The following is a 14,730-nucleotide window of genomic DNA, read 5'->3' on the forward strand; positions in this document are numbered from 1 at the left end:
CTTTCTTTTTCTTTTCCTCTTTCCTTCTTTCTTGTCTTTTTGAGACAGGGTCTCACTATGTATTTCAGGCTGACCTTGAGCTCATTTTATAGCCCACACTGGCCTCGAACTCACAATGATCCTCCTGCCTCAGTCTCCCCAGTGCTGGGATCATAGGTGTGTGCCATCATGCCCAGCTACATTTTTCTAATGCCATATTTCTTTGCATCATCTTCCTACTAAAAATAGTTATTGTACAGATGATATGTGATGCAGGCTTTGATCATTCAAATATTAAATATTAAATATTTCAACATCATTGCTAACCACTCTAGGTGTGCTATGTTTCTTATCCTTACACAGAAATTGCTATCCCATAGGTACTCTTAGTGTACCTGTTACAAATGAGCAAACCGAGGTCTCAAAAATCTAATCCATCATGTTCCCAAGGCCATGCAGGGTGCTAAGTGTATCACAGCAAAGCTATGAATCCAGGACTGTTTCACTTCAAATAGTAACTACTGTGCAAGCAAAAGCTTCCATTCCATTTGGGTGTATCACCAGTGCCAGCTTAAGAAATGAGCCGTTATCATTCCTTGCACAGAAGATAATTACCCTGCATTGAGCCCCGGGGAGCCCCAGCCATTTAGAAAAGTCAAGAGTAGCAAGACCCATGGCTCTAGCTTGCCAACGGGTCCTCAGGCTTAGCCAGAGGGTCAGGGGTCAGTGCCAAAAGGAGACTCAAAGGTAGAATCTGACTGCACTCCCTCAGGAAGAGAACACACACTAAAGAGGAAATCGCTCCTTTCACTGGAGCATCTATTTTGTCTCCTGGGCCTTGAAACATAAAATTCACTTATTTTAGTACCATGGCTCCAGCTGACTTCCTGTATGAGATCACACACAGAGGAACCAAACTAATTTGAGATTACATGCCTGCTGCCCTTTCCTATGAAGAGTCTCTTCTTGTCTCTAATTAAACTATTTTTTTTTTTTTGGACAAATGCCAAAGTGTTTAAAAGAATCCCTCTTTGAAAAGAGAAGTGCAGGATCTTGGGGGCATAGGGGTGATGTTTCTTTGTGCCTTAGTGAACTTTTTCTGAGAGTTGAACTTGGTGGTGTATCCAAGGTTGTAGCATCTTGATTCCTTTCAATGAGAGTGAGCCAAACTCCGAGGCTAGAGTGTCCATGTGCACCTGGCTGTCACAGAAATGCCTGCCACCACCCACGGGTATGCAGAGGGCTGGAAGCACCCATAGTCCAGCCCAAGTCTATGCCAAATTTCCTACATAAGATTCAAAAACCAGCACCCTGCCCCAGGCTGCCAATGTAGGGTTTTTTTTTTTTAATTAATTTTATGGAGAAACAAATAGCATTGAGACAGTTTCAAAACTGATTAGTAGGACAGTTTCAATAATTAATGCATTGCATATTGTTGTCTTTGTAGTGGTTATTCATAGTACAAGAGGCAGACATGATACCCTGTCCGAACACTATTAGTATAAAAATCTTCTCATTGAACTAAGAGAAAGTAGCTGTATATCTATCCTAACTATTTTGTCTATACAGATACAACATGGTCCTTCATTTGTATCCCATTTTTGTTTAGTTTTGTCAGAAATGGGTATTCCATGCCAATGTAGTTTTAAGCAACAACTACAAGGTTCAGAAACAGGAGGTGTCAATTCAAGTTTCAGTTCTGTCTCTTATAGCCTGAGTGACTTATGGAGGAAAATCATTGAGCACCTACTCTGTGCAAGGTATGGCAAGGAGCTTCACTGATTCATGGCCACTGTTCATGACAGTCTTCAAAAGCCAGCACTCTTGCCAAGGTGAGCTGGAAGTGCTATCTGCTTAAGAAGGTACAGCAACAGTGAGGAAGGGCCACAATGTGAGTCTAAATCTTCTGTGGCTTCTCAGTGTCTCTCTCAGCTTGTTGTCTGAGGTCCAGTTTCCTTCCCTGGAAAACACATGATGATTCTCGTGCTTCTTACCCCTGGGGGTGGTGAAGACGATGTGCAAAGCTAATGTGCGCAGCAGGTTTGTCCCTGCCACGATGCTGCCAGAGTAGGGTGGGCTGAGCGTTACTAGCCCTTATCCCCTTTGCTACCATCAGGAGCCACCACACCTGGGCTCCTGCTAGCTCCTATAGAACCATGAACTTACTGTTATTTTTGAGAACCTAGTACTGTGTGTGTCATACGTCTACAAGGTCATTATCTCAAATTCATAAGCAAGGCAACACCTACAGAGCTAAGCAGCTTGCCCAAACACATTCTAATCCCAAACCTGAGCACCTTCTAGAAGACAGGAAATTCCCTACCCACCTTCCTTCTCCTCTACCGAAGCCCCTGAGCCTCACAGGGGTAGCCTGTCTGTAGCCTGAGCAGATGAACCTTCTCCAAACCGGCCCATCACCTTCATTCCTACTCTTCAGGCGCTTCCTTTTCACCCAGAATTATTTTTTTAATTCTATAACTTCAACCCACCCTAAAAAGTTTTAATCCTGAATTCATACCTATTACAAGAAAAGCAATCAAAATCATGGCAGCGTAAGTGACTTTTAGCAAATTAAAATGTTCTAAATGGCATAGTTAAGCTGTTTGCAATTCACTCCATTTTTATGCGAGTGAAATTATTTCCACTTGGATGAATCCTATTCCACATAAAATATTATTAAAACAAAGTTCAATTTCTCAATATTTCCCTTCTACTGTAAAATTTACCAGCTATTGTTTCTGTTAGTTGGGTTATTCTTTAGGAGGCATCCCTCGGTTAACCATTGCAATGGAAAAATTAGAAGGAAGAAAGGAATATAAAGAGGTATAAGTGAAAAGAGAAAGGATAAGGAAAGGAGAGAAAAGACTGAAAGGCTTCTCTATTGATAATGAGATCAAAATATTCCCAAGGGGCAATAAGATTAAACATAATCAAGTGATGGCGTAAAAAAAAAATACTTATTTTTTCCTACCCAGGGGAAGAACACTGATTCCGAATTTTCTTTCCTCTTTGAGTTTCTGGGGAATAAGAAATCCATTTCACTATTGGATAAAGATAACCATCACCACCCCCAGGCCTCATCTGCAAGGACACAGTTAAGGAGGAAATGTAAACTTCAGTAAATAAGAAAGATCCCTGAGCTAGCAGCTCTACCTTCTCATTGTCACAAGGTGCTCAAATGTGACTCAGCCGAGAGTCATCCTTTCCTGTTAAACCCTGATACCTCCATCCAATTCAGAGTGATTCAGAGCACTTCATTGCAGTCTCCATGTCAGAGTGGTTCCGGGCTCAGGCGTCAAACTCTCTGAGCAATGTTTCAGTTTTATGAACATTTGTGTCACTTAACCTCATGGACTCCATTTGCTTGTCTGAATAAGCACAGGGAATATCATTGGCCATATTTCATTGCATCAACCTTATTAGTGACAGTCTAATGCTGTATTATTTGGACCAGTCAAGGGGGAAGAGGAAAGAACTTCAATACCGTGGGTGGTTCCAAGGATCGGTGATTGTGTTTAGAGAGCATAAGGATTCTGGGGTCAACAGTCATTGTAACTGGATTCTAGGAGGATCCTCAAAGCACTCCACCATTCAGAAGTATCGGAAATGGTTGTGGTACAGAAACACAATGGTCATTTGTGCAGCAAGGCAGGCTGGCCTTATGCAATTCTCAGTCTTAGCAGTTCTATTTCAAATCAATTAAGTACATTCATGATTCTTTCTCTATCTCTGTCTCTATTTCTGCCTGACTCTGTGTCTCTTTGTCATCATAATCCTGTCTCTGTCTCTATCCCTCTCTCACTGTTCTGTGGCTTTGTGACAGCATCTTCTGATTCTCTGACACGCAAATGCAAGGGGTTCATGAACATGGCTGAGTTGGATTTTCCCGTCCTCTTCTTCTTAGCAGCCCGGGAACATGACAGGTATCTCAATGTAAGTTTCCTCCTCTTTACAATGGAAACAGTAATACTGATCAAGTTGAGATGCCATTGAGGTGGAGTGAAACACTACTACACACATGGAAATCGGCTCCTGGCCCATAACACCTGCTTAATAAATTCTCATTGCTTCTCGTAGCTCCTCTGATAGATTAGAGCCCCACCAACCTGATGGCTGGCTTCTACTGTGGCCTGCCCTCAGCCCATTTTCCGATCAGCCAATGGAGCCATGACTGGACAGACCCATTTTTCATCCAATTGGTCTCTTTCCAGCAGTTTCCTATGGCCTCTTGCTGTAAATCACTCTGAGAAAATAAATGTCCCCAATCCATTAGTGCCTTTCCACCACAAGACAATTTGAGCCACAAATGAGACAAGGCTTGTTAATGGCCACTTAAATACATTCCTGCAGCCCAAGCTGAAGACCCTCAGCCAACCTCCAATCCTATCAGCTCCTGTGTAAGAGAAACTCCCTCCTCTGTGACCAGACTTACAGCAACAAGAGCACAGATATGACCCTCCTCAGTTCGGGGGAACCCCACACCCTGGTTCACCAAGGACAGTTCCAGTTTGCTGCTGCTAGTCCAGAGTAATCAGCAGTGCCCTTTTCACTTGAAAAAGAGTTCCAGTCTGAATGACAGACTATATAGGGTTTCTATGACAACCAAGAACAATAGTAAAGATAATGGCCACTGTCATTTATTAACCACTTTCTATGTGCCTGGCATCATCAGAAAGGTCTTACATGCTATACCTCATTAAACTTCATTACAATACTAAGAAAGAAGACACTATTGTTATCTCCATTTTATAAGGCAGGAAACTTAATTTAGAGGAATTAGGCAACATTGCCAATGTCAACTAGAAAGCATGGTTGTGCCCTTCGCAGTCCCTTCTAGAACTGGTGTGCCCATTGTTTCCCCTCCTCACTTCTTGGGAATGGTGGCTCCTCATAGCTCAGAGCCACCAGATTTTCTAGAGACCTGCACCCAGGCAAACAAAACCATCTCTGCTTGAGAGATTCTGTGCCCCCTCAGGAAGAGCCCCCTGCCCCAAAATGTTTTGGAACTGATCGTGCCTGTGCAGGGTATAGCGGTAGCTGCTGAGGCCACATCATGAACTTGCTTGGTTCTCCCCTCTGCCTCACTTGCTTCTATTATTCCCATTGTCCTGAAAGCAGTCCTGCAACAAACCACTTGAAAAAAGGATTCCTGCATCAGGCTCTGCCTCCAAGAAGTCAGATCTGCGACAGTCAGTTAGCAAGTGGTCAAGCTGGGACTCTTGCCTAGGAAATGTGACCCCTAGCCACTAAGCAATTGTGACACAATATTGCCTACAGAGCCATGACCCCCATGGTCACACAGACAGGAAGGAAGAAGGCTAAATCTTACACTGGCTCGTCTTGCTTCAAAGGCCATATGCGCTTTCCATTTGGCCACTCTAACTTCTTGCTGTGTAAGCTGTTCAATGCACAACTGGTAAGGCAGGTCCCACCAAGCTGGCATTCTTTATGCAAGGAGCTCTACTAGCCTCTCCTCCTCTACTCTGAGCAGTTGTTCTTTTTGTGCTGCATTTAACCACATGCTTCTACTTTCCAGAGAAAGCTATCTTACTCTGGGAACAACCAAAAAAAAAAAAAAATTCCCTTACGCCACACATAAAAAGAGCAAAGGATCTATATTATTGAAGAATGAAAGAAAAACCATGCCTGCCAAAGGTCCAGAGAGGAGAACTGTATTTCTTATGACTTTTGACCAAGGAAAACAAAATGGAATGAAAAGAAAATAGCAGAGCTTTTAGAAGGGGCAGACTCAAATCCTCGCTCTACTATTTATAGGAAATTCCTGGCAAATAACGGCCCCAGGCCTCTGTTTGTTCTCCTGTATTTCGGCAAAGATTCCATCTCATCATCTCTTGAATGAGAGGGTAAGTGAGATAAAATATGTATTTCTTTCAGTCGCTTCTCTTCCATTTCCATACAATTTATACAGCAATCCAGTTTGGGTTCTCATTATAGGGCTAGTACCGGTTCAGATGAGGTATGCTTTAGTTCCATGCACAAAGCATACCTATTTGATGATAAAAGGTTTCCATTAAAAATAAAGATCAGATTAAAGGCAGATCTTCATCCATGAGGCCATTCGGTGATTCATAAAAATACAGAATGAGTCATCCTGGATCTCAAGGCTAAAACTTAACAATCAGTGAACAGCTCTGGCCAGCCAATCCCAGCCCGTTGGAGGAAAAAGGGCCCAGAGGGCCATCTTCACGTGCTAGTCCAAATCCTCCCTTGGAAAACTGATTAACTCTATTTCCAGCTTTGCAAAAAGAAAATCAATGGACGCTCTTTGTAATACTGTGTCTTATTCTGCATGGCTTTCTAAACAAATAGGGTGGAGGATACTGCTTTTACTCTGTGTGTGTGTGTGTGTGTGTGTGTGTGTGTGTGTGTGTGCGTGTGCCTGCATGTGCACTGCTCCACTGAACAGAGTTGTGTGTCTGACTTTGAAAATAAATCTCTTAGCCTTCACCTTGACAGCTATTATTTCAGACTGCTTCTGTTCCTATAAGCATTTATGCAGTTACTGTCGCATAAAGCTCTTGAATGCACAGGTTGGAGAATACAGACTGATTTGTACTATAAAAGAGGCTCTTAAAATAATAGCTACATTTTATTTTCTGAATATAGTCTCTGACTTAAGACTCCTAGAACCCAATCCTCAGTTTGGAAGATGGATCATAAATTTATACACACACACACACACACATATATATTCATATTATATTATATTTAAATATAAGCATTTTTTGATTTTTTAAGCAAATCATCAGTTATCAGCACATAGTTTTAATTGCACTAGGCAGAAGCACTTCTACCTGTAAGAGAAATGGCTCAACACTCTCCCTCCAAGTTCTTTTCTCAATCTATTTACCCAGAAATAACTACTTCAGGAAACCCCGTGTGCCAAGCAGTGCCCTAGGAATCGGGTTTATGGGTGAAAGAAGTAGAGAGACACTCTGCCTTCCAAGTTCAATCAGCTTGGTTTAGTAAGAGTTAAAAAGACTCGCACTGGACCCTCCAGTTTGCAAAAGCCTGAGTTCCCCAGAAAGGCTTCAGGGTGGGTGACCAGCTGTGACTAGGGGGGGAGAACCCTAGATCTGTGCCTTTAGCTCCCACTACTGTGTGCTCCGATCTTGCCAGGAAACCTTTTTGCTTCTAAGGTGGCAAAGGCAGGGGCCCTCCTTGGCCGTTTTTCTTGCCTCTAGCTCAGGTCTGGATTCTGGGCTTCTCATCTAACTCAGGAACCTGTGAGCTGACTGCTGCTGCTCTAGGCAACTCTCTCTCTCTCTCTCTCTCTCTCTCTCTCTCTCTCTCTCTCTCTCTCTGTTGGTTTTTGACAACCAGACGAGAAGGGGCTCAGCTCATCTCTCTGAGGAAACAGCCAGTTATCCTTGCAAGCTTCCAAGGTTGCTCCACAGTTTTGGGTCCTGGTCAGCCTGCCCCAGAACTGTGGGGCAATGTTCCTGTAGCCCACACTCAGGGAGAGGCTTGCAATCTGGGGAATCCCAGTCGGTCGTGGGTCTGGAGACACTTCCCCAGGAGGAATGGACTACAGAGCCTCTGAAGGGACAGGCTGCTCCTGAGATGGGAGCAGGAGTCGCACCTTCACCAGGAAAGAAACCGGATGGAGGAGGGAGAAGGACGGGATTAGATCCTCCCAGGTCTCAGTTCCTTTCCCCATGCCAGGCTCCGGCCAGGGACATCTACAGGAGGTGGCCCAGCCCTGTGCTCTGTCCGCAGCCCTATGGGCAGAGCAGCACAGAGGTTAAAAAGACCAGGTGTCAAATCCCGACCAGGCCAGTTAGTGGCAGCTGAGTGACCCTGGACCAATCTCTCACTCTCTGAACAGAGGGTTTTCTCACCTGTAACGGTGCAGAAAGATGACCCTAACCGGGCCCCAGGAAGTACAAAACAAGATTGCACACGTAAAACTTCTCAGAGGGCAGCTGGCACACACTTAGTCTACAGCTACGCGTACGTTCAGCCACCTTAAGCATCAAAGCCCCGGACCGGCTTCTGAGCCACCCTTCGGGATGCAGAACTCCAGCAAGACCAGCGCGCCGGCCAGGTGCCACCATTCTGCGGGTCACCCTACAGCGGGCTCGGGGAGGGCGAGGGTCCCCTCTGAACACCCTCCCCAGGGTGGGCTGCCTCGGGAATCGGTTCGGAGTGGGGGCCGTACCCGGGCAACGTCCCTGCCCAGTACCTCCCATTCCATCCCTTCCCGGAGCGCTGAGCGCAGAGAGAAAGCGAGAAAGGCGCGGATACTGGACCAGGCTTTGACGCGGATCTTGAGCTCGCCGTCCTGCGGCTCGGGCATGGCCCTCCGGGTGAGTCGCAGCTTGTTGAGTCCCCCGAAGCCAGCCAGCACCACGGCGCGCATCTCCTGGGCATCCCCGAGGCGGTGCGAGCCGTCGCTGCCGCCGCCCTCCGCGGGCTCCTTGATCGCTTCCTTCTCGATCATTTGCTCCGTCTCCTCCGCCTTCTCCACGCCTTCCTTGGCCATGGCGCGCGGGCGGCGGGGCGCACGGGCTGAGGCGGCAGCGGCGGCAGCGGGGCGCAGCGGGCGCGGGGCTTGGGTCCTGCGCGCGGGCTCCTCCTGTTGAATGCGGGCGCTCAGAGGCGCAATGGCTGCAGCCGGGCGAGCGGCGCCACGATCCCAGCCCCCGCCGTAATCCTCGCAGGAGCCGCGCCCACTCGCCCCGCCCAGCGCCCACCGCTCCCCACTCTGGCCCAAACAGAGTCTCGGCTTTGGTTTCCGAACGAGTCTCGAAAGAGGCTGCGGATCGCCGCCCTAAGACCGAATTGCCCAAGATTTGTGCCTGAAACGCGCCTAGAGCAGCCCCCTCGGCCTCCCCGGTGGGGGCCGCAGTACTTGGTTATATACGGCTCAGGCTCGGGCGCCTGGAAAAGCACAGAGATGAACGTCTAGGCCTGGAGGATGCCTTCGCCAGACGAGGTCGCCTGCCCTCCCTCGGAGCTGCGGGGACTGGCGGAGAGCCGGGAGGCCCGGTTGCTTCCCAGGCCGCGGGTTCTGCGTGAAGGACGGGAAGCTATGAGAGACGCGAAAGTAGAGCAACCTCATCACCGTCTGAAGATTCCAATCCAGAATCTTTTCACTCCGGACACGCAGGGTCCTCCGAAGGCTCTTCCTGGGCTCCTGCAAGGGCTGCCAGGAGTGACTGATTGTCTGCACCAGAGCCCATAAAGAGGCTCCAGAAAAGAATTCGGCACCAGACCTGTATACACCCTTGTTCCAGTTCCCCAAGAGCAGCAGACAGCCCCCCCGCCACCAGCGCGCCGGCACGCACGGAGTAGTAGCTGGTGTTTCGTTCTGTTTGTTGATGCTGGCCCCCTTGAAAAGGGGGCTCATAGAAAACTTCTATTTTCTTAAGACTATAACCAACTAAAAGGATGGGTGGAGGTGGTTTGGCTTGTAGCAGTTTACGGAAGGAGACGAAATGGAATGACAAATAGTAGATACGTAGGCCAGTTGCTGTGCAGTCCCCAAGCGTAGCATCTTGCCTCTCATTCCCGTTCTTCAGCCTGAATACTCTCCTCTTCAAAATGGGTACACTAATTTTGTTATCTGCATGTGCCAGGCGCTGGGGTGGCTATTACAGGGCGGCCTGGTTTTTGCCTATGAGGAGTGGAATCTCTCCGCAAGAGGAAAAGAGGCAGGGTCTGTAAAATCTGTCAGTTTGTCTTCTATGTGCTTATTTGATATGTTATTTGATTTCCACCCAGCTGTCAATTTCTCATGGGCGGGAGCTAGCTAGTCTGCTTATATCTGGGATGGTCTTCCAGGCGATCAGCACATGAGTTAGATTTAGTAGATTATGCCCAGAAAGTGCTTTTTAAATGAACAATTTTGAGTCACTAAATGTAGATGCCCCTGTGGGAGCCCAGAGGAAGGAACTGTTAATTTTTCCAAGGAGTTGGTGAGGTCTTTGGGGAATGCAGACATTTGAGCCTCGTCTCCAAGGGTGAGGCAGGGTCTGCAGGCAGAGAGGGTCACAAGCACACTGAAGCACACAGAATGGTGACAGGTGATGATCTTGGGGACAGAGCACTGAATGTGTTCAGCAGTCCTTGGAGGGAGGCTGAAGGACCGGTTGGAACCAGATTTGAAGGGTCTCTTGTGCCATGGTATAAAATTTAAGACACAATCAGGGAGGAAATAGACACCCTTAAAGCCCTGAGAAACAAAAGCGAAGGGCTAGTGCTGCCTAGAGCTGGGCATTAGAATAATAACACTGGCAGTGAGTGGGGGACAGATTGGAGGGTGGGTTACTGGAAGTAGGTCCTGAGGCTGGGGCAGGAGGTGAAGGGAGGTTGCGCTTCATTAGTGAGCTGAACATTTTATTGTAAACCTAATTTTCCAAATTACAAACCTTGTCTCCATTGTAAGAGATAATGTTTTGGCTGGATTCTCTCCTGAAACAAGAATCTGAGTGCCAGTGGTTTGTTTTGGAGGTAATCCCAGGAAACCTTGGTAGAGAAGTAGAAAATGAGATGGGGAAGCGATAGAAGCCAACACAGAATGCACTGAGTGAGCAGGTTGCCATAGTGCATGGATGGGGCTCAGACCACAGGGGAACTTTTAAGAGACGGTGTAGAGTAAGGCTCAGAGTTGTCCTGCCTAAGGAGAAAGGAAATAGGTATCTATTCACTAAATTCTAGACATGATTAACCAAGAGCTATTCCTGGAAGTGTTAGCGCCCTGGCATTTCCATCTTTTCCCAGCTACCTGGGCAGAGATCCCTGGGCGGATCGGATGTTTACCAGTCATTAGTACATGAGGTGAGTCCCATGAAGACCTGGCTTTGGTACTGATAACACCTACAATATATGTTCTGTCTGGGGCATATCCACTGCTGAAGACACAATAGTATGTTGGGTAGTTTGATTATCAGGATAGCTTTATGAGACAAGAAACACTATTTTCTCCTTGTAGGGAAGAAACTGAGCCTTCACACTGGGTTGTCATGCTCAACGGACACACTAGGTCCTTTGGCTATGATGAGAAGAGGTACAGAACTGCTCCATTCACACTCCTCACATTGCCCCGTGCATGCTGACGCAGATGAGCAAACAAGCTCTGCTCCTGCCTGGTGGAATTTGGAGGTTGTCATCTGGTCCTCTCTTGGCCTTCTGAATATCTCTATTCCACCGAGTCTCCATGGCTTGGTTCTGAGTGTTTTCCTTCAGCATTAGTAGGATAAATCTACTTTGCAGTCAGCACACAGCATATTTAAGAGAAAGTGTTTGTCTTATATGTGTGTTAAAGGGAATATAATTATTCTCTCCAAGGGAATCTGCTGGCTGTTTACAAACCTGGGATTTTAAATGGAAGGCAGTTGATCACAGCACCTCGGAGGCAACACACCACTGTCTGAGCTACCAGGGGAAGCATCCTCTCCTCCGAGTCTCATATAATACTGCTGTTAAGTATTCCCAGCTCTGCTCCTCTCCAGTGGAAAGTGGAAAGAGCCATTCGGTAGGGAGCATCTCCAAAGAAACAAGGCCGATTAATTTTGATTTATAGAACTGGTTCCTTTGGGCACACACTCAGAGCCTCAGTGGTGAAATGTCTTACATTATGGGGTGATGTCAAACACTGGCCACGGATGGGGAAACGTGGCATTATGTGTGTGTGTGTGTGTGTGTGTGTGTGTGTGTGTATAAGACAGAGGTGGGAGGTGGGAGTGTAGAAAGGTAAATTTAGGGACACTTCAGATGGAATATCACACGACACAATGGGGTCTTTGAGTGAGAAAATAAGGAAAATTAAGTTAGTCTGATTGATTTTCTAAACAATTTGGAGTGGATCAGGAATTCATTAGAAAAATATACCTCTCTGATGGTCAAGGTCTTCAACAATATTTTTAATAGCAATGCAAATATACTTTAATTAACACATCATTGCACTATCTCTAAGACAGAATTATGTCCTACAAGCATCATAATATTTCATCTTTCAAATAACTTTGTATCATAGGAACTATTATTCTTATTTTTAAGCAGAAAAAAATGTAATAGAAACTGAGTAACTTTCTAAAGATCACCTACTTAGTGGAATTGGAATGTGAAGTAGGGAGTGTTTGAATCTGTCATATGGATTCTTAACCATTTTACTGTAATGTCTGCAGTTTTATATTTTGCTCTATCTTTCATGTCATCTAGTAGACCAAGAAGAAGGAGACAAATTTAGAAGGTCAATAATGGAAAAAGGTAAAAGATTCTGCCCCCAAAATAGCATAGTAAAATCCAAGAGCATATATTAAAAGATGTGTGCCATAATTCTATACCTTGTGCTGATGGCATTTAAAAGACAGTGGAACACAACCATCGCGGACACCACATTACTCTTCGTAGGAGAGCTGGAGAGGTACGAAGGTAGTGCATTAAATCTCCTAGCTGTATCGCATCGTATCAGTCCTAAGAAGTAAGTTCTAATAGTGTCACCGGTGAGGAGGATAGTGATTTGATACTTTTCTTCATTTTTCTAGTGTTGGCCTTGCATTATTGTTCAGTACTGGAGATAAACATGGCAGAGAAGACAACTACATTCTCAATTCCTAGAGGAACTAATAGTCTAGTCAAGGAGACAGACAGTGGTAACTCAGTTTACAAACCCAATCCTCTCCACAATTCTGGTTGCAAATTGAACTGAACAAGAACAGAATTAAATTTTCTGGTAAGGTAAATGTTGACCCTAACCATGGAATTTGGTTCAGTTCTTGTCCAAATCATCTTGTGACAAGAATCGGGAAAAGAATCAAGTTCCTGAACCAAGGAGATACCACTGTACATTGGTTTAGGTTAGGTTTCCCAGAAGTAAACTATTCTTACTTCAATGGATTGAATCTTAGTGAGTTACTTGGAAGATGAACCTACACAGTCCTAGTAGAAGTTCATGGAAATGAGATATAGAAGGAAAAGAGGTCAATATAATACTACAAGTGATCGTTGTATAAATCCGGTTCAATCCTGCTAGAGAAGTCTAGGAGACGGTCTACAAGTGATAGCAAACCATGTATAACTTCAATGATACAAACAGCCCACTGTGGGTTGCGTGGCATAGGTTCACTGCCACTGGAATCTAGGCCATAACTTGAATGAAAAGAAGTAGACACCAACCCCTACTCTTGGTTGAGGGTTGTTTGCAGGGGGTACTAGCAATCATTCACTTCTGGCTGGCCCCTACATATGGGCTGTTCAGGGCAAGCGTTTTTTTGTTTTGTTTTGTTTTGTTTTGTTTTTTGTTTTTTCCAAAAAACTTGCTGGTTTTTGCAGCTGCAAGCTGTATGGCATATTGTGGACTCCAAGAGAGTGACAGTGGGACTTTGATGGTCTCTGCTGCAGATACTAAAACAAAAAAAAGCACATGAGAAACTAATCATTCAACAGTTTGCTAAGTGCTTTAAAAGGTAATACACACTGCACTGTGTGGAAAGTCAGAGAAGGTTTCACTATGAAAGTGGCAGGAAAACCATTGGATGCAACTATGAGTAACACAAGGATGAACAAGTGGCTTAAAGAAGTTAAGGCGGGGAAGTTGTGGCGTTCCCACAAATTTACAGATGGCAGTGCTCCTTCGAGCTCTGTTCTTCCGCTCATGAATAATGAGCCCATTCTATTGGTTCAAGATCCAGCCAGTAGATTCACATTCCAGGTAGAAGGATAGAGATGAGAGCGAGAAGGTTACTCTTGACTTTCCTTCTAAGACACTACAGGAATCTACCATAATCCACCTGCTTGCCTTGTACTGGTCAGCGCCTAGTTGCATGATCAAGTCCTATTGCAGAGGAGGCTGGGAACAGTAATGTCTTCTTAGTCAAGTGACAAAGTCTCATGTAAAAGCTAAGGGACTACAACTGAAGGGGAACAGAAGAGGTGACATCTGGCAGGATAGCCATACCGTCCTCAGATACCTCTGAGAAGCTTCAGATGAATGACAGGCTGTGTGGAGCATGAAGGGGTTCCAGGCCTCCCTCCCTGAAACACAGCTGTATTCAAGGATCCAGTCCCTGGGACTCAATGCCATCTTTTCACCAACTCCTCCTCTGAGGTGTGTGGCACTCTACTGGATTTTTCTCTACATAGAACTTAATACAATTTTATAATGGAAGCTAATAGGAAAAGCAAAATCTCTCTTCATAACCAAAGGCTTCTAGCCACAGGACACTGAAAATTATTTTAGCTCAGCACTAACAAGTTTGTGGATAAATAAAATTAGAATCACTTCATGTGCTTATAAGCAGCCATTATCCATGAAGAGAAAATTTTATCTGTTGCCTTGTATCATTTGGTGAACAAGATTGGCCAAGTATGGAGGAGAACATACCACATAAGACTAAGGAATTGAAGTCAAGCCATCTATGGTTTTGAAACTTTATTCATGCCAAACAATAATTTCTGAGGGATTTCCTTTATCTGCCTCCCCTGATTGTGAGATGCGGTTGTGCTCTAGTGTGATGGTGTGTGATTTCTTGTATGACTCATCACACTAGAATGTTGTCTGCCACTTCCACATGCTGCAAAGAGCTGTGTCTTTTGGAATACTTTGATACAGATCGTTGTGAAGGATGGCAATGGGAGGGTACGGGGGCCAAGTGCAGGCTTCAGAGTGAACAGAGTACTGACTTCCGAGACAGTGTCTACAGGAACTAGGTGTGCTGGGGGCTCGTTGGCCTTCCCCTGCATTCTTTTCTTTCCTACTGTTTTTCTTTCTTTCTTCTTTCCTAT

At 45.5% G+C, this 14,730-nt stretch overlaps 1 protein-coding gene across 1 annotated transcript in view; it reads right to left on the bottom strand.

Moving 5' to 3' along the window:
* Vat1l (vesicle amine transport 1 like) overlaps positions 1-8,584 on the bottom strand; it is a 170,399-nt gene extending 161,815 nt beyond the window's left edge. The window contains exon 1 of the mRNA XM_004625770.2: positions 8,253-8,584. Coding sequence (XP_004625827.1) covers positions 8,253-8,485 — 233 coding nt within the window. The 5' untranslated portion in view covers positions 8,486-8,584. The remainder of the gene's footprint in view (positions 1-8,252) is intronic.
* Positions 8,585-14,730: the final 6,146 nt, after the last annotated feature.

This window comes from Octodon degus, unplaced genomic scaffold, assembly GCF_000260255.1.
Source record: "Octodon degus isolate 3935 unplaced genomic scaffold, OctDeg1.0 scaffold00011, whole genome shotgun sequence".
NCBI classification, from domain to species: Eukaryota; Metazoa; Chordata; class Mammalia; order Rodentia; family Octodontidae; genus Octodon; species Octodon degus.